At 35.2% G+C, this 25,291-nt stretch overlaps 1 protein-coding gene across 1 annotated transcript in view; it reads left to right on the forward strand.

Annotated features, from left to right (window-relative positions):
- Window positions 1–2,326: 2,326 nt before the first annotated feature.
- Window positions 2,327–25,291, forward strand: part of LOC145307602 (adenylate kinase isoenzyme 5) — a 128,138-nt gene continuing 105,173 nt past the window's right edge. Inside the window, exons 1-4 of the mRNA XM_080150056.1 lie at window positions 2,327–2,411; window positions 4,018–4,092; window positions 10,601–10,669; window positions 13,437–13,482. Coding sequence (XP_080006182.1) covers window positions 2,390–2,411; window positions 4,018–4,092; window positions 10,601–10,669; window positions 13,437–13,482 — 212 coding nt within the window. The 5' untranslated portion in view covers window positions 2,327–2,389. The remainder of the gene's footprint in view (window positions 2,412–4,017; window positions 4,093–10,600; window positions 10,670–13,436; window positions 13,483–25,291) is intronic.

Below are 25,291 nucleotides of genomic sequence, written 5' to 3' on the forward strand. Positions count from 1 at the left end.
TTAAAGACCATTTGTTAAAATCAATAATAGATGTATTGGATAACAACCAAGAAACCTTTTTTTCGTATTCATTCAAAACCGATTATTATCCGGCGGATTAGAACCGGTTCTCAACCATACAAAATTTTTGTCTTGCATCGTATTATATCCAGTTTTCTACGAATATAAAAATGTACAATCATAAGATTAAAACCAGCTTTTTAGCTTGTGCCTTTGGCTATTTCGTGCAACTCATCTTTACACAAAAAATCAACCGTCTATCTTGAATAGAAGCTGAAAAAATCACATTACCCCCATTACGTTATGGACAGAAAAACTGACGGACAGACAGACAAAGTGAATTATAGAGTAGTATCACTACCAAAAAATAATTATACGTTAAAGATAAAGGATGTACTTACTTACATATTTATAGCGATGCTTCGCTTGTTTAATCGCACCTTATTGTTCTTAGAATCACCACTTAAAATCATGTTATAAAAATTAAATAAATAGAAATGTAAATCCAGAGAGAGAGAGGGGACAATGAGCTGTTTATTACACTAGTCCCCAAAGTTTCTAATGACGTGTTCCTATGCGTGGACTTAATAAATTTGGGGATTCAAGTGAATTTTGATTGGTTGGTTTATTAAGCTGAGTGTTTATACGTTTCAACCAATAATTGTAATCCACAGAAGGGGTGATTTTTTGTTTCATCATTAAGTATGTAAATCAATTTATTGGCCAATGTCTTATCCCTTTAGATCCCTTTGTACATCCCTAATGATGATACACAAATTTAGCTTAAAATTAGTGGTTGAAACGTTTAGACACAACCAACAAATCAAAATTCAATAAAAGTCCCCAAAGTTGTTAAGCCAACAATGAGAAAATGTTATTATGAAACTTGTGAGACTAGTGTAATAAACAGCCCAATGTCCCCTCCCTCCGTAAATGATTACAATGCACAGTTAGGACTTACAGGCAAAGGATGGTTGTATGTTGGATTTTACTTAACCTAACATCCAAAGTTTGAAATTGATAAAACAATTCTAACATGACTAAATTAAAAACACTTACAAGCAGACCCGTGATTTAAAAATGATTAACTTATAAAAAAAGTTAATTTAACACAGGGAGGGAGGGGACATTGGACTGTAAATTACACTAGTCCATTGTGCCCAAAGTAAAAAAGTTGTTATGAATCCCTGGTTTTAAAACTTTGGGTAACTTTATATATCTTGGTTGCTAAGGGGTATTTTATTTGTCATCATTTGGGAGAAAGACTAAACTACATAACTTTTGTGTCACTTTTGAGGAAGACGATTCCTATATGAAGTTATAAAAAGGGAAAAGAAAAAGGGAAGGGGGGAAGAAAATCTCTTCAAAAGAGATGGAAGAAAAGGGAATCGTCTTCCTCAAAAGTGACACAAAAGTTATGTAGTTTAGGCTTTCTCATAATTGGGGATATTCAATTTATCATTCATTGTCTTATCCCTTAAGATCTCCTAAGTTCATTGGAGTGTAAATTATACTGGTACCCAAAGCTTTATAAACAATTTTCTCTTTTGTTATCTTATAGACATTGGGTACTAGCAGTGTCCAAAGTTTTCTTACAATAGTTTAAGGGGTTATTATATTTATCATCATTTGGGATGTTATTTTTTGTTTATTGTCTTATACCTTTAGATCCATGAGTTTAACCTTTCTGAATTATTAATATTTCTAATGAAAACAGTTTATAAACATTTTATTAAGGTCATTTAACAACCAGGGAGGGAGGGGACATTGGACTGTTTAGTAAACTAGTCCCCAAAGTTTTTAAATAACGTTTTATTACTCGTTGGCTTAATAACTTTGGGTATCTTTAAGGAATTTTGGTTAGTTGGTTCGTTAAGTTGAGTGTCCAAATGTTTCAACCACTAGTTGTCATCTAATTTTGTGTATCATCATTAGAGATGTACATCAATTTATCGGCCATTGTCTTATCCCTTTAGATCCCTGCTTTAAATATATTGGAGCTACTTTTCAGGCATATAATATGTCTACAAAAGAATCACCCTGTTGCTTCCAAACTTTCTATTAAAGTTTCTATACCCTATTTATAAATATAGACATATTAGAATTATCCTTACAATTTTAAACCTTATTTAAAATTTTCTGAAATCTATTCCTAAATTTAGATAGTATAGAATTGTCCTATTGATTTCAAACCAAGTTTCAATTAAATTTCAATTAACCCCCTAAAAGTTGGTTAACAACATCATAATAACAAGGCACAACATCTTAATTATTAGGGAAAATTTTGTGTATCATTCTTGGGGATGTACATCAATCACAAAATTATAAATTTTCAGATTATAATGTAAAAGTTTTGTTGAGATTGCAAAAGTGAAAAACTAGCGCCAACATGGGAATCTGTCTTGATAAAGGTAATTAACCAAATCAACCTATCTATTAATCTATCAATCTATCTATCAATCTATCTATCATTCTATCTATCGATATATCTATTGATCTATCTAACGATCTATCTAACGATCTATCTATCGATCTATCTATCGATCTATCTATCGATCTATCTATCGATCTATCTATCGATCTATCTATCGATCTATCTATCTATCGATCTATCTATCGATCTATCTATCGATCTATCTATCAATCTATCTATCGATCTATCTATCGATCTATCTATCGATCTATCTATCGATCTATCTATCGATCTATCTATCGATCTATCTATCAATCTATCTATTGATCTATCTATCTATCTATCTATCTATCTATCTATCTATCTATCGATATATCTATCAATCTATCTATCATTCTATCCATCAATCAATCTATAAATCTATCTATTAATCTATTTATTGATCCTTTGATATATCCATTAATATATCTATCAATCTATCAACATATCAATCTATCAATCTGTCAATCTATTAATCTATCAATCTATCAATCCATCAATCTATCAATCTATCAATCTATCAATTTATCAACATATCAATTTATCAATCTATCAATCTATCAATCTATCAATCTATAAATCTATAAATCTATCAATCTATCAATCTATCAATCTATCAATCTATCAATCTATCAATCTATCAATCTATCAATCTATCAATCTATCAATCTATCAATCTATCAATCTATCAATCTATCAATCTATCAATCTATCAATCTATCAATCTATCATACTATCAATCTATCAATCTAACAATCTAACAATCTATCAATCTATCTACCAATCTTTCAATCTGTCAATCTATCAATCTATCAATCTATCAATCTATCAATCTATCAATCTATCAATCTATCAATCTATCAATCTATCAATCTATCAATCTATCAATCTATCAATCTATTATACCATCAATCTATCAATCTAACAATCTAACAATCTATCAATCTATCTACCAATCTTTCAATCTGTCAATCTATCAATCTATCAATCTATCAATCTATCAATCTATCAATCTATCAATCTATCAATCTAACAATTTATCAATCTATCAATTTATCAATCTATCAATCTATCAATCTATCAATCTATCAATCTATCAATCTATCAATCTATCATACTATCAATCTATCAATCTAACAATCTAACAATCTATCAATCTATCTACCAATCTTTCAATCTGTCAATCTATCAATCTATCAATCTATCAATCTATCAATCTATCAATCTATCAATCTATCAATCTATCAATCTATCAATCTATCAATCTATCAATCTATCAATCTATTATACCATCAATCTATCAATCTAACAATCTAACAATCTATCAATCTATCTACCAATCTTTCAATCTGTCAATCTATCAATCTATCAATCTATCAATCTATCAATCTATCAATCTATCAATCTATCAATCTAACAATTTATCAATCTATCAATTTATCAATCTATCAATCTATCAATCTATCAATCTATCAATCTATCAATCTATCAATCTATCAATCTATCAATCTATCAATCTATTAATCTATCAATCTATCAATCTAACTACCTATCTATCTATTTAGAGTCAGTGACAGATGGTAAAAGTTCTCTAGGATATTTGAATCGTATAGCCGCTGTGAATGGTCAGCTTATATCAGGTATTCATCTGTGACATCCCAGGAATCTAAAAATAAGTTGTTAGGCCAAAAAATAAGAAAACGTAAACTTTGGGGACCAGTGTAATAAACAGCCCATTGTCCCCTCTATCTCTCTGGTAACATCCCCAACAGACAACCAACCCTTTAATTGCACGACCTTTGTCTGGAAGACCTAAATGTGCTTGGTAATGAGTTGGGACAATTCATTTCCAAAATTATTAGTGTCACATGCCAGACATAGCAGCAGTTTGTACTGAAAACAAACTACAATTAAAAGATTGAAACATACCCAACCAAAATAAAGCATACACTGAAAACACATACAAACAAACCTACACACACACACTAAGACATAAGACATACACTCTCCAAATACACACATACCCACACACACACACACAGACATACCTAAAAACACACACAAACACACACACTCTAAATACAAACATTCCCACACAAAAAGCATACACTGAAAACACATACATAAACACAGATACACACACACAAACACACACACACACACTAATAGACACACACTGTAAATACAAACATACACACACAAAAAGCATACACAGAATTCGCACACACACACTCGAAATACAAACATACCCACAAAAAAAAAGAATACACAGAAAACACATACACACAAACACACATAAAGAAATACAAACATACCCACACACACACACACACAAAGAAATACACACACAAACACACACACTCTTAATATAAACATACCCACACAAAAAGCTTACACTGAAAACACATTCACACACACACACCCACATAGACACACACACAGACGCACCCCCATAAACATAAAGTAAAAAAGAAAGAAAGATAAAGAGATACTGTTAAAAATATATATAGTTGGATAAATAGATTAAAATTGTAGATGTATAAACAGCTTACTACCATTTCCAAAGTCCTAAAATTTTGCAGACGAGAAAGAATTTCATCAAACTTTGCTTTCTAAATTTAACTGTTTAATGCTTTCTTTTGCTTTTTGAAAAAGAAAGGGAAAATTTAAAATACTTTAATGATGGATAGATACATTTTTATAGGGCTCGGCAGCCGCCTGCAAGCCTCAGAGAAATCAACCGTTTACAATGATAGAAATCAGTTGGAAGCCTAATATTTACCAGAGAGGCTGTTTCTTACACTAGTCCTCTAAGTTTTATAATAATGTTTTCTTGTTTGTTTCTTAACAAGTTTGCGGACTTAATTAAGTTGAGTGTTCAAACGTTTGAACCACTGATTTTGATCTATAAAAGGGGTAATTTTGTGTATCATCATTGGGGATGTACATCAATTTATCGGCTGTTTTCCTATCCCTTTAGATCCCTGTAACTTGACCTTCATATAGAAAATCACTCTAATTAAAAATTAAAATTTAATTTTTTATGCGATTTTGGAGGATTATTCACAAAAATAATTTTGCCTCACCAGCGAGCAGCGACCCTAATTTTAGAAGCGAAGCTACTCTACAATTTGAAATGTCCGTATGTCTGTCTGTAAGAGGCACATTGGGGGAAACGTGATTTTCTCAACTCCTTTTCAAGATAAAGGGCTGAAATTTTCAGGGATTAATTAATTTTACATTCTACATATTTTTATCAAGATTATCAAAATTTCATTAAGATTTGTCTATTAATTGCGGTTAATTTTTAGATTTAAAAGTTTTTGTGATTTTAAATGTTGCGTGATTTTACAGGTTTCATGATTTCCCTATTATATCAAGATTAATGTTTATTGTATTACACTGCTCTATAGTAATTTTTTCCCCCTTATATCCATTTATAATTTTTTAAGCTTCGCTACTTATGGATCACAGTGCGTTTGAAGGTGCTTTTACTTTTGTGTCAGAACCTAAATTGGGACATGGTGCATTTCAGATTTTAATAAAATCTAAAATGCAGTCATTTTTGAGAAAATTAGATTTGAAAATTTTAAGTTCAATTTTCATCCACTAGGAGTTACCGCATAATCATGACAAAAAAAGCAAAGATTATTTATTTAAATTTTTGAACAAGTTTGCTTTTATAAAGTTCTTCATAAAAATACTCCTTAAGTGAGTTTATTCATGGCCATTTTTATCAGTTGCTTTTCTAAGGTCACGGAAATTCAGCCTTAAATAAATCATATATAGAGACGTTTAATGACAAACTTTATAAAAACAAAGTTGTTCAAAATTTTGAATAAATAATATTTGCTTTTCTTATCATGATTATGCGGTAACTCCTATTGGATGAAAATTGAACTTGAAATTTTCAAATATAATTTTTTCAAAAACAGCTGCATTTTAGATTTTGTTGAAAAGTGAAATGGAGTTACCTAACCTAGGGTAATGAAATGCAGTATGTCCCAATTTAGGTTCTTACACAAAAGTCAAAGCACCTTCATACGCACTGTGGGATGTTGTCAGTCATCCTTTTTTTTTTTAAAGAATCCACCTCTGGATACATTCCTACATCCATTCGTGGTCAGCTGAATTTGAGTTGCCGATTGTGTACACAGTTTCCTGGGTGTTTCCTTATCCTATCTCAATATTTACTATTTGCTATAAAAGCTTCAAACTTTTTTTTGGAGGTTTGAATTTGTTTAGTTAGTAGTAAATATTGAGATAGGATGAGGAAACACCAAGGAAACTGTGTACACATTCGGCAACTCAAATTCAGCTGATCTTCGTACGTGAAGAAAGTACTGCCCTAAATAGAAATACAATTGTCCAGGAATCTTAAGGGATAAGACAATCAACAATTAAAGTGATGTACACCCCACATAATGATAAACAAACTTACTTACACCATCTTTAGATTCAAATTAATGGTGGAAAAGTTTGGACACTTCAAAGTTTTGAAGCAAGAAATCATAAATCAATAAAAGTACCCAAAGTTTTTGGTGTGTACAAAACTTTGGGTACTCCCTAGATCTTTGGGTACTCCCTGGATCTTGGAACTAAAAGTTTGGTCTTTAGGGAAGTTGTTAAAAGTGATAAACTGTGAGATAAGAAAATAAGATAAAATAGATAGATAGATAGATAGAGAGTTAGAAAGAAAGAGAGATAGATAGATACTCTTTAGTTACAATAACATATTTGTACTCACAATAAAATCAAAACTCATACTAAAAAACATAAAAGGATTTTTTCATATTTTGAATATATATAATTTTATATTTTTTAGATCTATATAATGAGAGATATAGATAAATAAATTTAGACACAGAGAAAAAGATAGAAAGAGAGAGAGAGAGAGAGAGAGAGAGAGAGAGAGAGAGAGAGAGAGAGAGAGAGAGAGAGAGAGAGAGAGAGAGAGAGAGAGAGAGAGAGAGACAGAGAGAGAGAGAGACAGATATAGAAAAAGAGAGAGAAAGAGAGAGAGAGTGAGAGACAGACATAGAAAAAGAGTGAGAAAGAGAGAGAGAGAGACAGAGAGAGAAGACAGAGAGAGAGAGAGAGAGAGAAAGAGAGACAGAGAGACAGACATAGAAAAAGAGTGAGAAAGAGAGAGAGAGAGAGAGAGAGAGAGAGACAGATAGAGAGAGAGAGAGAGAGAAAGAGAGAGAGAGAGACAGACATAGAAAAAGAGTGAGAAAGAGAGAGAGAGAGAGAGAGAGACAGAGAGAGAGAGAGAGAGAGAGAAAGAGAGAGAGAGAGACAGACATAGAAAAAAAGAGAGAGAGAGAAAGTGAGAGACATACATAGAAAAAATGTGAAAAAGAGAGAGAGAGAGAGAGAGAGAGAAAGAGAGAGAGAGAGAGAGAGAGAGAGAGAGAGATATAGAAAAAGAGAGAAAAAGAGAGGAAGTGAGAGACATACATAGAAAAAGAGTGAAAGAGAGAGGGAGAGACAGACACAGAGAGAGAGAGACAGACAGACAGAGAGAGAGTGAGAGTCAGACACAGAAAAAGAGAGAGAAAGAGAGAGTGAGAGTCAGACATAGAAAAAGAGAGAGAAAGAATGAAATGAGAAAGAAAATTGAGAGAAATATAAAGAGAAGAAATAAAATAAAAAACAAAGTATATAAAATGTAAAAGTTACTTTTTTTCACCACTGAATGAACCCCCATCCCGTCTTTCCAATTAAAAGCGTTATAATAGTCCAACCAAATTAAAACCTTGCTTCCTGTTAGCAATAAGATACTATTTTCTCGTATTCATTCGAAACCGATTAATATCCAGTGGATTAGAACCGGTTCTCATCCGGAAAAATTACGTCTAGCATCGTATTTTATTTAGTTTACTACGAATATAAAAATGTACAATCATAAGATTAAAACCGGTTTTATTAAGCCCGTGCCTTCGGCTTCCTGGATTTTACATTTTATCCACTTTATAATACGATGAAAGAAAAAACCCATTGCTAAAATGCGCGAAATAAATAGTTAGAGTAGGGGGAAATGCCTTGGCCCAAAACAGTCATAACTCATTACCAAAATATCTAGATGTTATATCAGGGATCTAAAGGGATAAGACAATGCCTGATAAATGAATTCAAATCCCTAATGATTATACACGAAGTTACCCCTTCTGTAGAATAGTGATTGAAACGTTTGGACACTCTACTTAATGAACAAGCCAATTAAAATTCAATAAAAGTGCCCAAAGTTGTTAAGACAACGAATAAGAAAATGTTATTATAAAACTTTGGGGACTAGTGTAATAAACAGCCAAATTTCCCCTCCCTCCTTGGGTTATATGGTACTATTAAATTGGTAAAGGGGGGGGGGGGGTTTAAATCTATAATGTATAAATCTAGAGGGATATTGCCATGTAAGAAATATTTTCTGGACCATTTCCCTCCCAGTGTGTTAACTATATACTCAGGCTCAGGCTTGTAGGGGATAAGACAATTGACGAGAAATTTATCCCCACAAATTATTTTGTACGGGCAAGGCTGCTGTCCAGACGTACAGACATACATACAGGCATACAGACATACATACAGACATACAGACAGACAGATACGCAGACACATAGAAAGATAGATAGACAGATAAATATATTTAAGTAAATAAATAATATATTCAGGGTGGGGCAAATAAGACCGGACAAATTCTAACTTCTAAACAAAGTAGCCCCAGGCTCAAATGTCCATTGAATTAAGATCTGGCTGCTGGGTGGCCCCATTTCCTTAGGAATGTGAGTAACCGCAGGATCCCAATTCGCCCAACTTTCAAGCTACCCTTATACACGGAGGCTCTTATTTGGACCTCAGTTGAGCTTTAACGACGTTCTTTACCTTTTTAGAAATGGCATAAAGTTTCAGCTAGGGTTGTCAGCGCAACCCATAGTCTAAAATGAGTTTTAAAGTTTAATATGGGAGAACCGAGAAATTTTCACGAATTTTCACGGTTTTGTGACGTTTTTGACATCTCAAAATCTGCCCCGTTTCACTTTGCTGGAGTACTACGGCCAAGCCATTTCAGATAGAAAGCTCTAGTCTTTTCTAGTGTTTTACTTATGTATCTAACAATATCACCAGCAAGTTGCATAACTCTACCTCACCTATAGATGGGCTGAAGTCAGATTTAGTGGGCCCTAGTCGAGAATCAAGATTAAACCACCGGCGCATTTGGAATCTGCCTTGTTGAACATATGCGCGGCCAGCTCGTTGTATATATACGTCCATCTTCGTCCAAAGATTTTTTTTGTCATTACCTAAGATTTTTATAGTGTGGTCAAACGTTCTGATTGGTCAATTAGTTTTGGCGCTATGGACGTTTAAAGTTTGTCCGGTCTTATTTGCCCCACCCTGTATATATATATATATAGATAGATAGATAGACAGATAAATATATTTATATAGATAAATAGATATATATATATATATAGATAGATACATTCATAGATAGATAGATAGATACAAATTGTTTCGACTATGTTTGCACTCTTCAGATGTTAACATAAAAATTAAATTTAAAGGATTTTTACAAATAATTTGGAAGATTTTTTTTTTGGAAATGATATATATTAAAAGAGACATTTTGATTGGTTTGTTAATTGGGGGCTGTACATAAATAAATCAGCCATTATCTTATCCCTTAAATTGGGAATCTTGTGTAATCTACCCCAAAAATATTTTATCTATTATTGTCCTATCCCCTCACACCGTGTTTTCAATACCATTTCCGTTAAAGATGTATGAACGAATGCAGGAAGGGAAGGGGAAATGGGCTGTTTATTACACTAGTCCCCAAAGTTTTACAATAGCGTTTTCTTTATCGTTGGCCTAAAAACTTTAGAGACTTTAACTGAATTTTGATTGGTTGGCGCATTTAATTGAGTGTTCAAACGTTTAAACAACCAATATTAATCTACAAAAGAGGTTATATTGTTTATCATCATTAGGAATGTACATCAATTTATCGGCCATTGTCTTATCCCTTTATGTCCCTGGAATGGATGACTGATTTCCTGTACAGCCGAGAGTGTACACAAGTTTTATATAGTTTGTGGAATGTTTCAAGGTTGCGTATTAGGTCCTATTTTATTTTGATATTCTTAGGGCTGGCGACAGCGGGAGACAGACTGGAAGAATTTAAACCACCGTCGGTTCCTGTTATTTTTGTGTTAGGTAAGAAGCAGTTTTATTTCTCCTGTGTAATTCTGATTTCAGTGATGTAAAAATAAAAACAAGATGAATGAAGCTTGCATTGGTTATCTTGTAGCTAAGCAAATATTTCATTTTAGCAAATTTGCGTTTTTAAAGTTTTACTTTTAGCCGTTTAGATTATAGGTAGATATTTCCTATTATAAAAAAAGGACGTCACCGAAACTGTCCCAATTTTGTATAACTTTTGCGGAACAAGTTCCAATTACGTCATATTTTTCTTTCCCGAAAAAGGGAGGGGGGGAAGAAAATCTCTTCAAAAGAGATGGGGAAAACCCCCTTTTCTCCCATCTCTTTTTTCTTCCCCCCTTCCCTTTTTTTTCTTTCCCCCTTCTCTTTTTCGGGAAAGCAAAATATGACGTAATTGGAACTTGTTCCGCAAAAGTTATACAAAATTGGGACAGTTTCCATGGTGTCTAAAAAAAGTAGTATGGGTGTTAAGTCTGAAGCTTAAGATTTTAATAACCACTGAACCGATTAAGTTTTCTTTTTTAAGAAGGCTTTACATAGATTTTGGGATGGTTAAAGCTTATTTTGTTATTAGATTTAAGCCTTGGGTCGGTTTTAGGCTATTTTTCTACCCCCTTCTTACAACTTTGAAGCCAGAGTCCCTAGATGCTAGGGGCGCAGCCGTTAGTGTATATATAAGAGGTTAACTCACAAACAAAATATGAATTTTACATATTTATTCAGACATTACAATTTGTTTCAAGCATGTTTGCTTTCTTCAGATGTCAATGAAAAATTAAAGTTTGAATCAAAATTAAATCAATGGATTTTTACTAATATTTTGGAAGATTTTTTTTAATAATAAATATAAATGTTTTTTTTAATTTTTAAGTTTTAATATTCAGGATAAGACAAAGGGTATACATTATCTTTTCTGTAAATGGAAATAATTGGTTGAAAGGTTTGGACATTCCTTTTTAAGAACCAACCATTAAAATTTTGAACAAGATAACACGGATAAAAATAACTTTGGATACCAGTTAATCTTATAAATGCAAATTATTTATATCTGTGCAAAGCCACACTGAAAAATTATGTCTAGCATTGTATTAAATCCAGTTTTATATGAATATAAAAATGTACAATCATAAGGTTAAAACCATTTTTGGCCCATGACTTCTTACTCCCAGGGCTAAAAAAACTGGTTTTAATCTTATAAATGCACATTTTATATATCTGTGGAAAGCTGTTTATAATACGATGCAAGAAATAACTATTCCAGTATCACTTCAAAACTCATTAATTGGATTAAAACCGGTTCTCAGTCATACTGAAAAATTATGTCTAGCATCGTATTTTATCCAGTTTTTTTAATCAATATAAAAATGTATAATCATTTTCTGGCCCATGCCTTTGCCATCTCAGGTCAAAAAAAACCTTGTTTTAATCTTAAAATTGTACATTTTTATATCTGTGGAAAGCTGTTTATAATGCCATGCAAGAAATAACTATTCCAGTATCACTTCAAAACTCATTAATATCCATTGGATTAAAACCGGTTCTCAGTCATACTGAAAAATTATGACTAGCATTATACTATATCCAGTTTTTTATCAATATAAAATGTATAATCATTTTTTGGCCAATGCCTTTGGCATCTCAGGGCAAAAAAAAATTGATTTAATCTTAAAATTGTACATTTTTATATCTGCGGAAAGCTGTTTATTATACGATGCAAGAAATAACTATTGCTGTGCTTCTTTGTGACATTATATTCCTTGTTATTCTCTCAATTACAAAACATGATAAAATAATTTCCTTTGCCATTAACTATTAATTGGGTAATTATAATATATTCTTCTATATAACTTTCTATCTATCTATCTATCTGTCTAGCTTTCTATCTATCTATCTTTCTATATTTTCATATTCATCTGTTGATCTACCTATACTATATCTATCTACTGATCTATCTAATAATCTATCTGTCTATCTATCTTTTCACATCAATCTGTTGATCTACCTCTATATCTATTGATCTATCTACTGATCTAACTAATTATCTATCTGTTTATCTTTCTACTCATATTGGATCTATTGATCTACCTCTATATCTATTGATCTATTTAATAATATATCGGTCTATCTATCTATTCATATTAATCTGTTGATCTAACTTAGGAACTATTGATCTCTTTACTGATCTATATAACAATCTATCTGTCTATCTATCTATTCCTATTAATATGTTGATCTAACTTATGAACTATTGATCTACTTATTGATCTATCTAATAATCTATCTGTCTATCTATCTATTCATATTAATCTGTTGATCTAACTTATGAACTATTGATCTATTTACTGATCTATCTAATAATATATCTTTCTATCTATCTATTCATATTGATCTGCTGATCTTCCTCTATATCTATTGATCTATCTACTGATCTATATAATAATATATCTGCCTGTCTATGTATTCATACTAATCTGTTGATCTAACTTATGAACTATTGAGCTACTTACTAATCTATCTAATAATCTTTCTGTCTATCTATCTATTTATATTAATCTGTTAATCTAACTTTTGATCTATTGATCTACTTACTGATCTATCTAATAATATATCTATCTTTCTATATTTTCATATTGGATCTGTTAATCTACTAATCTACTAATAATAATCTATTTATAAACCTGTCAATCTACTTATCAAACTTATATTGATATAGCTTATGATCTATTGATCTAATTTTTTATCCATTAATCTAATTATTTAGGAGGTCCTGGATCTGGGAAGATTACTCACTGTGACAGATTTGTAAAGTAAGTTTTAATTTCTTACAGACAGACAGAAAGACAAACAGAAAGACAGATAGACAAACAAACAGACATACAGACAGATTAACAAACAAACAGACAGACAGACTGATAGACCACCAGACAGATAGACAAACAGACAAATATACAAACAGACGGATAGACAAACAAACACACTGACATATAGACAAACAAACAGACAGATAGACAAACAAACAAACAAACAAACAGACAGATAGACAAACAAACAAACAAACAAAATAACAGACAGATAGACTAACAGACACATAGACAAACAAACAAACAAACAAACAGACAGATAGACAAACAAACAAATAAACAAACAGACAGATAGACAAACAAACAAACAAACAAACAGACAGATAGACAAACAAACAAACAAACAAACAGACAGATAGACTAACAGACAGATAGACAAACAGACATATAGACAAAAAGACAGATAGACAAACAGACAGATAGACAAACAGACAGATAGATATATAAACAAACATACATACATATATAAACAAATATAAACAGTTAGGGAGTTGAATCCATTTTTATAGAAGCAGAAACATAATCTATGATTATGGTTTGGACCCTCTGAAACTGTAATCTACCCTTCCACTTTCCCCTCTCTTGGTGAAGATATCTTCAACACCGATACGATTTTTGAAATGTAAGATTCCACTTTCAATAGAGGCGAAACTGGAATCATACATTCATGTTTACATATCAGTGTATTCATAAACATTGATTTCCTTATTTATATCGACATAATAGTAATGTATCATTCTACTTTCAATAGAGACAAAACTGGAATGATACATTCAAGATAACATATCATATATTTAAATCGACATAGTAGAAATTGTACATATTAGTTAGTTTTTTTTATATTTTTATTAGTTTGAAGTTTTTAAGAAAAAAAAGGACCTAAAATTAAAGGTTGCTAACACTTAACAATCAGGCCCATTTCCGGACCTTAATAGTTCAACGCTCCCCCACCCCCCCCCCCCACATATCATCTCAGCTCCTATTAGAGTTAGATGGCAAAAAAATTGTGCATGTTCCCTGTTAAATAATAAATTTCCGACTTTAAGTAAGACAAAGTCATTTTTTGCTTACTTCACCCTTTCATTTAACAACTTTCTTTTTAAGGTTAATTAAAATGTTAAATGGATGTAATTTCCTTATTTTTGAAGCTAGAACAATTTTTTCAGAAAATGTTTATCTCAAAACATAAATTTTCTTATTCGTTTGCTGAACAACTTTGGGGACTTTTACTGAATTTTGATCTACTATATATCTATAATACAAAGTAGAACGATGTCTTTCTGTCTATCTGTCTGTCCATCCGGCTGTCCCTTAAGATCTCAGTAACAACTGAACCGATCAGATTCTACTCTTCAGGGTATATACCTATTGGTCCTGTTGTGGTTTTAAGCTATTTTCTTGAGGGGTGGGAAACCCCAACCCCCCAAAAAATGAAAATTCCCCCCCCCCCAAAAAAAAAAAATATTCTGGTGATGCTCATAAATTATGGGCGCAGCACCAGAATTTTATTTTTTTATTTTTTAAATTTTTTTTAAAAATTACCTCATGGGCAAAGCTCCTAGAGGCTAGGGGCGAAGCTGCTAGTACTTAATAACCTAACCATTCAAAATCCAATAAAAGTCCCCAAAGTTGTTAAGCCATCCAATAAGAAAACGTTATTGTAAAACTTTGGGGACTAGTGTAATAAACAGTACATTGTCAACCTCTCTCTATGCTAGTTCCCAAAGTTTTACAATAATGTTTTCATTTTTGTTTGCTTAACATCTTTGGGGACTTTTACTGAATTTTAATTGGTTAGTTAATTTAGTATAGTGTCGAAACGTTTTAACCACTGATGGCAAATTACAGTAGAGGTATTTTTGGGAATGTACATCCATTTATTGGCTATTGTCTTTGTCTCAACCATGACACTTTGGTTGAGTGTGACTTCCGAATTAGCGGGAAGTTCTAGAGATCTTGTTGACGTACACACAAACCCCCAATACCAGGAACCATCAAGTTTCAACAGCAGGTTTGATTATAGATTTATTGAGGCAACTATTTCAAAGTCCTGAAATTACAAAATCAATTAATACAAAATTCCCGTTTTTATAACCACGTAATCTTAATTGCTTTTTAAAATCATTTTTTTTTCTACGGTTAAGAATCTTTGGAAACTTTGGCTTTAAAGGAAAATTATTTGGTTTAATAAATCATTGTTAAATGCAAAATAAAAGCACATAAAAAATTACTAAAACATAATATTTAATCATAATAAAGTTTCATGTTTAGCTGGCTAAAGCCTTTTAAACTAAATATAATCGTCCTATACACCATTCCATTTAAATAAAATTAACAAATTCTACCTGAAGTTCTTATGGTTTCAAGCCCCTGGTATACTAGGGTCGTTCACGCACTATGAGACCAATGATAGGCCCAACTTTGTTCTCCGAAATCTTCACACACTCACATATCATTCAAAAGTAACGAACGTGGACGCATCAAAATATAAACAATCCATGCCGCGTCTCTTTAGAAAAGGAAAGTCAAACAAGACGACATTTGCGCTTAATTTGGGATAATGACTAAGGAATTAATTTCGATCTTGATAAACACAAAGCTTCCTCGAAAAGAGGTTAAGACACACCCCCCGTTTGAAAGTCAAATTAACTTCCTTAACGAGATTCAAGGTTTTTTGCGCTGAGCACTAGCAACATTTCTCACTAAACTCAACTCACCATAATCACATGAGAATGGCCACATCCCGAAAAACATGACAATTTTTGCTCCTAACTAAATGAAACCCCGTGAAATGCATACACAATATTATACTCATCTCTAGGACTCATAATACCTCACATTTTAGGATAGAAGGATGGGGATTGGTTTGTACCATACAATATTCCAGGCACATGACACTCACAAGATCACATACACAAATCCTAAAATGGATAATCCTATTAATCATGATGTTGTAAATATAACAACTTATACTAATTAATAATCATTTCATAATCAATAGGTAATAAATCATTATTAATAAATCAATAAGTACCTATGAAATCAGGTTGAAATGTAAACAAATAATGGTAAAATATAAAACGAAATAAATCTTAGACAAGAAAATTAAGATTTATAGGTACTTAAAACTAAATTTGTTAAGCATCAAAAAGAGTAGTAAGAAAAAATATTTCAAAATCCTTGGGCAGAAAGTTTTTCAAACTTCATGAATAAGAACTGTAACTATCTTAATCAACAATAAAACTTTTCAATACTTAGATAATAGCAAAATAATAATAATATCTTCGTTAGAATTTTCATCGAAATTATGAAAAAAATACCAATTTTTCTTTGAAAAAAAATGAAAATTTTAATATGAATTTTCAATCATTCCTTGATCTGAATAAAAATGTTTTACTTGATTGAAATTCATATGTAATCTTAAAAAAATCTGCTAAAAATACTTGATTTTTTTTCCTTAGAATAAATATCGAATCACGCAACCTCGACGCATTTATTCTTTTTTTGGTAAACTTTTCAGGTAAGTTTTATAATGAATTGTACTTTTGAAAAGAAATTAAACTCAATAAAATTAAATTTGAGCATATGAAATAGAATAAAAATAAATCGCATTTCGGTTGATTCTTATTTTAGGCATAAAAATAGGCATATGAAAATGTGGCTTTTTTTTTACTAAAAAAATCTCAGTTTCCATAAAATAAGAATCAATTATTAATCATAATTTTTAATAACTGCCTGACTGATACAGCATGTTCTTCCAGGGGAGATTTATCTGTCAGCCTGAACAAGACTCTTGCAGTCTTTCTCCCATCCTCAATCCTCGTCACACGGCCCATCCGCAGACATCTCATCAGCGGATTTGTACTCGTAACCAGCACTATATCTCCGTCAGCTAGCGGCTCCGCCATTTCATCTTTCCACTTGGACATCCTTAATATCTTCGGCAAAATCTCCTGGCGGTAGGAAGTCCAAAACTGGGCAGACAAATCTTCTAACAACTTCAACCTGGAGGAAATTTGGTCCTCAGGTTTCATCGCCACATTGCACAACGGCTGGCGGTCTACATTTCCCAGCAACTGGCCAGGGGTAATCAGCCGCCAGTTGTCCACGTCATTCGCAGCTTCTATCGTCAATGGTCTGCTATTCATTAACTTGCCAACCTCTGCCAACAGCACCAGGAGCTCATTAAAATTAACAGAACTATTCACCAACTTCTTGGACAGCAATCTCTTGGTTAATCCCACCATTTTCTCAGCTTGCCCAATAAAATGGTGGGCTCGGGCCGGAATCTGGGACCAAGAAAACTCTACCTGGCTGCCCAACTTCTGCTCTAAAACCTTGCGAGCAGCGGATAATTGTGTGCCCATGTCGCTTACTATAACCTTCGGCAGACAATGAACAGCCTCCAACTTGCGCAGGGACAACAGGATACTACTGGTATCATACTTCTCCAAGGCATCCAGCCACAGCGCCCCCGAGAACCTGCAGACTACCACGAACACCCACACCTTCTTCGTTGCTGTCTGACTCCTCGTTTTGGCGGTAGCTCTCCTCGTAACCAGCGGACCCATAAGGTCAACTTGCACAGCTTCAAATGGCCTGCTCGGAACCAACTTGTCAGGTAAAACATCCTTCATGGTAGTACGACATTCCTTGGCCCTCTCAACACTGCAGGGCCAACACTTCTTCACCTCCATGATGGACAACCTCCTTGCCTTCACAATCCAGCACCAACGGCGGCTCTCAGCTAAAGTTCCACAGACACCAGAATGAAGCTCAACATGCGCTTCTCTCATAATGACAGAAGCTAACCAATTACCAGGCTCCAAAATTACTAAACCTGGCATGTCTTCAAATAGCATTTTACGGCCACCAGTAATGGCGTCAATGACGGGCTCGCCACGACCAACCATTTTTAGAATTCGCATCTCCCTGGTCACATAATTACCTCCGGGACCAACGACAGGCCAGGTCAATGATACTTCATGCACTAATGGATTCAATGACGAATAATTGCCTTTAGCGTCATTTATCCACTCATCCTGTTGGCTACATGACACAATGAAAAGTTCCGCCGCCGCCATAAAATTGTACAAAGACGGCTTGTACACAGAATCTGCGGCTGCTACATGACTACCAGCGGCTGTAGTCTTGCTTTCTTGTCTGCTCTTTAGCTTCTTCAACCAGGTGTTCGATACTTGCAGGACAGCTGCCATAATACGTTTGGCCTGTCCAAATGATCTCCTGTGCTTAAACCTAAAGACATCTTCAGCGGCTTCTCCGGTAACTTTCATTGAACATAACTTAACCATTTTGGTATTCAACTCCTCCGGTGGTAAATCCTGCTTGACTTGCTCGGCAGTTTTCACTGGCCACGCACTTTCATCCTGGCGCAACCATTCTGGGCCCAATCTGTACCTGGAACCTGGACCTAAATCTGATACCTTGCAGGTGCTTCTGGTGCCCAAATCTGCAACATTGTGTGTCCCAGGGACCCACCTCCAGTCATCCTTGTTGGTTGCAGATTGGATCTCTCCAATGCGATGAGAATTAAATGTGTTCAACATGGCACTGTTGGAAATAATTTGTGATAAAACACACGATGAATCAGTAAAGTACATCACTCTGATAACATCAAAGGGCAGGGCATCTCTGATGGACTTCGACAACCTGGTGGACATCTGGCAACCCATCAATTCAAGGCGTGGAATTGATTCAGTCTTGACCGGCGCAACTCTTGACTTGGTGGCTAGCAGGAACGTTTCAAACCCTTGCCTAGTTGGCCACCTCAAATATGCCATACATGCATAGGCCTCTGATGACCCATCCGAAAACATCATCAAGGATGGAAGGCCAGTTGGTTCTTCCGGGACCACACAACGGTCAAACTCCAATTTAGCGACTTCAGCTCTGTCCTCCACCGACTTAACAAGTTCCTCCCGTAGACTTTTTGGAATGAAATCTTGCCAGCCCAAATTCAGCAAACATGTTTTCCGCAGGACAAGTTTAATTCTCAACAGGATAGGGCTGCAAAGCCCGAGCGGGTCGAAGGTCTGGGCGGCGAACCTGTGGACCATCTTCTTTGTCAGATTCTCGTCCAAGGCGTCCTGGAGGTTGTACAAATCAGCATCCTCTTTCACCTTCTTTCCCTTGACTTTACCATCTTGGTTGACTCTCGTGGCGATGGATAACACATCAGTGGCTGGCTTCCATATCAGCCCAAGAACCTTGGTTGGCTGGCAATCATCACCAGAATAAATGACTTGTTTGAAGGAAAAACTACCTTTGCTGATAATTCTGTCGGCTTCTTTCATCATCTCCTTGGCTTCTGGCACAGATCCTGCCCCCGAAATGACATCATCTATGAAGCTGTGCTTCTCAAGCTTGACTGCAACTGGAATCTGAGGTAACTTGAAATTTTCCTCGGGGTAGGTAGGTATTTCTGGCTCCTTCCATAATTCAGGTTTTGCAACAATATCACTACCATTTATCTGTCCCTCTCCATACATCTCCTTGACCTCTGCTTCACTCTTTCCGCCGAACAGGCGGGACGTCAACTTCAGGGCTGTAACTGCCAGATTCCCAGCAGCCAACTCGCCAAAATTCACCACTTTAGTCAGGTAAATTTCAAGTGGACCGTCTGGCGTCGGGGAAAATAAAACTCTCTTCATCTGGCTGTCGAACTCTGTGGCCAGGATGGAGTTATAAAACTTGGAAATGTCCGCGGTTAAACCAACCTTATAACCGCGGAAAAGCAACAAATGATAAAAAATCTTCTGCATTGGCGGCGGACCTCCCAGCATTATGTGATTAAAACTGGTACCCTTGAACGTCAGAGAACTATTTGCACACAATCTCATGGGTGTGGAACTTGAATCCTCCTTGAAAGCAACCACTATTGATGAACAAGACTTAGGCCCTTCATACTTCAATTCTTCAGGCGTTGCTTTTTGAAAAACGCCTCTGGAGATGGCGTCATTGAATACCTGCACATACATATCATAGGTACCTTCCTTGACCATCCTGGCACGATCCTTTTCAGCAATTTTGCGGGCTAAACTCTCATTGTAGGGCAAAGTGTGAGGATCTTCAATGTAAGCATATTGACCTGTCCACTTGTTGGATTGCAAGTCTAGTGTTAAACCTGCCTCAATTATTCTCTGCCTCTCACGCTGGTCCCAGGTAGTGCCGTCGGCCATAGCCTTGCACTCTTGACAGGCAGTACATCCTGGACAAAGTGCCTGCGGCTGTACGCCAAACGATTCAGACGTCAAAAAATCTGGCAAGGTGCCTCCACTAACACTGACAGCTTTATATGCCGATTTTTGGTCACCAGCTCCACCATCAGCACTTGTACAGATAAAACCACTACCAAAAATGGTTCGCCACAACATAGACTGGCCCACTTTCTGGTAGGTTGATGGAAACACGTCAGGATGTGTATTTCCAATGATGATATCTAAGCCTCCACTAATATATGTAAATCTTTCTGGCGGCATCTTAAATATTTCGGCGGCGGTTTCGGGGTGGACCGAGCGCATCTCGTTGGCCCCGCCGAGGGTAGGCATGACAGCTGCCTCAAACTCCCTCAAATTACCGTCCCTATCCTTCAGATAAAACACAACATTGCGGCAGGAAGTCTCACTGCCGTCAGCTACAGAAATAGTTGTATATCTGCCGGTAGATTTCAGCTTCAACTTGTTGGATAACTTCTCAGACACAAGTGGCAAATTTGCACCGGAGTCAAACATGATAGTGGCGTGGCAGGTGCCGCCGCCAGGTGCTACAACAGGAACTAACTGAAGTAAGAAGGTACAGGGGCTGGGTGCAGAACTTGACTTGTAGACTGTATTCACACCAGCACTAGCCTCATGGATCAACCGGCTACGATATCTGTCGCAATTATTGGTGCCACAAACACCAAGCTTATCCGATTTATTACACTTGTCAGCAGCATGGCCATCACACAGGCAGAGTTCACACAACTTTTTCTGCTGGACAACTTTTTTTCGGTCAACCACATCCATCTTTTTAAACGTGAGGCAACGGAAAATCGGATGTTTCTCCTTGCAGCTTTCAACAGGACATGTACTGTTCCACTTGGAAGTCTTGTCCTTTCCAGCCTTTCCATTCTTATTGTCGCTGCGGCCAGACACTTGCGCGGCGGCAGCTCTGTCACGATTTCTCTTGCCGGCGCTAGTGTCGTAGGACATATCACCAGCCAACATTGCTCCCCTTGTCCTCTCCAGCAGTTCCACAATCTTCTTGATGTCTGGTTGGTTCATGCTACCTAGCTCCATCATAATTTTCTCTCTCAGGGCATCTGGACATTTGTCTTTGAAAATATGAATAAGAGTTAGGTGGTGGTAATCCTTAGCTGCAGAACCAACGATGGCTTCTACTTCCTGCATGGTGCTCTTGAAGGTAGCAATTGCACTAACCACGTCCACAGGTTTATCCACAGGTTTCATCTTGTTCAGCTTAGTTAAAATTTTCATGAACCGGTGGGTGTTTGATAAAAACATCTGATCCAAAAACAACCATTGTTCATTGTGATCTCTAATCGCTGACACTTGCTTGCGTAACTCCGGGTTGGTTATCACCTTCTCCATACACAACATCAGACTTAACCTCTGGTCAGAAAATCCGTAACCAGCGCATAGATCTTTAAAGACCTGTTTAAAGTTGGAGTAATCCGTGTCAGTACTGTCAAAGGACGGCAACAAACTGTTGTCCCAGCGCCCATACTGCGGGTTGGAACTCCGAATATCCACGGCAGACATACTTCTGGAGAGTATGGCAGGTGTTCCACTCTCATCCAAGTTAGATGAACGACGTTCCATCTCTCTAAGCCTTCGATACATATCACGTACTTCTTGGCGCAACTCCATGGAAATTTTAAGCACTCCCATGTCCATCCTCACCTTCTCAATGACGTCGAGGTTCCTGGCGACAGTGCTTGACCTCACGTCGTCTGAATCATTGTCAAGCCAGTGCAGAATTTTCGTACACTGCTCCAACGACGCATAAACTTTATCTGCAACAGTTTTCTGTTCACTAGCTTCATCCAAATCACGCTTGAACTCGCGCAACTCACTAGTCTCCACGGCAGGTTTTAGACTTTTTATTAGGTCAGATTGGTCCTTGACCTCACTAAAAATGTCACGAATTGATTTTAAATTCACATTTTCACATGAACTAAAACTTTGGCAGGCTTTTAGATTGTCATAAAACACTTTTAACTGTTCATCAAACACTTCTAGCCTTTCACTGCCAATAGCGATAGCTCGCTCAATTTTCTGCTTTTTGGTTAGTGGCATATTGATTCACTAGGTACTTATTTCACAGAAAAATTGTCACAGTTTATTGCATCAATAATCACTGGATGCTATTGATCTCTTGAAGAATGCTAACGCCTATTCTTCAGATACTTTGAAATTGTCTCAACCATGACACTTTGGTTGAGTGTGACTTCCGAATTAGCGGGAAGTTCTAGAGATCTTGTTGACGTACACACAAACCCCCAATACCAGGAACCATCAAGTTTCAACAGCAGGTTTGATTATAGATTTATTGAGGCAACTATTTCAAAGTCCTGAAATTACAAAATCAATTAATACAAAATTCCAGTTTTTATAACCACGTAATCTTAATTGCTTTTTAAAATCATTTTTTTTCTACGGTTAAGAATCTTTGGAAACTTTGGCTTTAAAGGAAAATTATTTGGTTTAATAAATCATTGTTAAATGCAAAATAAAAGCACATAAAAAATTACTAAAACATAATATTTAATCATAATAAAGTTTCATGTTTAGCTGGCTAAAGCCTTTTAAACTAAATATAATCGTCCTATACACCATTCCATTTAAATAAAATTAACAAATCCTACCTGAAGTTCTTATGGTTTCAAGCCCCTGGTATACTAGGGTCGTTCACGCACTATGAGACCAATGATAGGCCCAACTTTGTTCTCCGAAATCTTCACACACTCACATATCATTCAAAAGTAACGAACGTGGACGCATCAAAATATAAACAATCCATGCCGCGTCTCTTTAGAAAAGGAAAGTCAAACAAGACGACATTTGCGCTTAATTTGGGATAATGACTAAGGAATTAATTTCGATCTTGATAAACACAAAGCTTCCTCGAAAAGAGGTTAAGACAGTCTTAAACCCATCAGATCCCTGGTGGCGATAAACTTGAATTAAAGTACCTAGAGGTTTTGGACCAGCTAGGAAGGTAATTTCAGTCCTATGTTCCCTACCTCCCTGGGTACAATAAAAGTTGTCTACAGGGAGGAAAATGGACAAAATATTAAATAAATTCTGTCTATAATAACATGAGAAAACAGAATGAGAAGGACAGTAGCACCCTGTAATCGATATCAGAAAGTCCTGAATGTCCATTTAAAACATTTGACGAAGCTTTTTATATCCTAATATATAAAGTAGTAAACGTTTTTTGTCTGTCCCGAAGGATCTCGCTAACCGCTGAACCGATATTGTTCTCCTTTACAGTAAAGCTTCTTATAGGTCCTGGGAAGGTTATAAACTATTTTTGGGGAGGGTGTCTTTACCCCCCTCCTCCCCAAAAAATATTTGTTTTTACTCTTTTGAAACTCAAATTTAAAATGGGATGAGGTCGACATTTCCCCCTCCTACCTTAAGTGCCCCTAGAGGCTTCTAGGGGGCGTATCCGCTAGTACAATATAAATTGATAAGATACATACAAAATGTTATTGCTTCTAACTAAGCGACGTTTTCTACAAAAAGGGTTGGTAGAAGTCTATATGTATGTCTAAAAAATCACTCTTATGGTTTGCAGGTTTCTATAACTATGTCTTAATAATAATGACTATAATAAGGGAGGGTTTAAATTTCAGTAGTACCCAAAGTTTGATAAACATTTGTTGGATTTATAAATTTGTTTACTTTTATTTAATCTTAATTGGTTGATGAAAACTGGCATTGTCAAAACTAAACAGCCAAGATTAGTTGTTTATTGCATCTGTTTTTCTAGTTTTGTTAGTCCTGAAGGGGCGAAGGCCCAGTCTAACAAAACTGGTGTTCATATTACAACTTTTTACTTTACTATTTGTAGAAAAATGTCTATAATACAATACAATACATGGTTTCAAGTATGGATTAGACGGGTCTGATCCAGCGAATATTAATTGGTTTCGTAGCCATACTGGAAAATCATAAAAAATCACGGACAGAATGACGGACAGGCAGAAAAGTGAATTGTAGAGTACCATCGCATTTTATTCTTTTTTAGTTAGTATTCGTATCCAGAGAGGGAGGAGACAACTGACTGCTTATTACAATAGTACACAAAGTTTTACAACAACAATTTCTATTCATTGGCTTTGGGGGTTTTACTGAATTTTGATTGGTTGATTAAATTGTGTTTATAAATGTTGGAACCACTAATTTTTATCTACAGAAGGGGTTATTTAGAGCGTCATCATTATGGATGTGCATTAATTTATCGGCCATTGTCTTATCTCTTTATATCCCTGATATGTTTCATAATTTTATTTGTTAGCTTTGCTTAAAGGGACACTGAACGAGAAAATTTCTCATCAGATTATCAAACCTTAACATCATCTCATCAATATAATCTCAAATATAGGGCAAAACTGTCTCTCGTTCTTTAAAAAAACGGCTTTTTCCGAAAATTTTAACTATGTCCTAGTTTGGGGAAAAAATTTCCGGACTATATAAATGTGCAGTTAATTGTCTTTTTTCCT

Source organism: Acartia tonsa, chromosome 15, assembly GCF_053477335.1.
Source record: "Acartia tonsa isolate MP-2025a chromosome 15, ASM5347733v1, whole genome shotgun sequence".
Taxonomy (NCBI): domain Eukaryota; kingdom Metazoa; phylum Arthropoda; class Copepoda; order Calanoida; family Acartiidae; genus Acartia; species Acartia tonsa.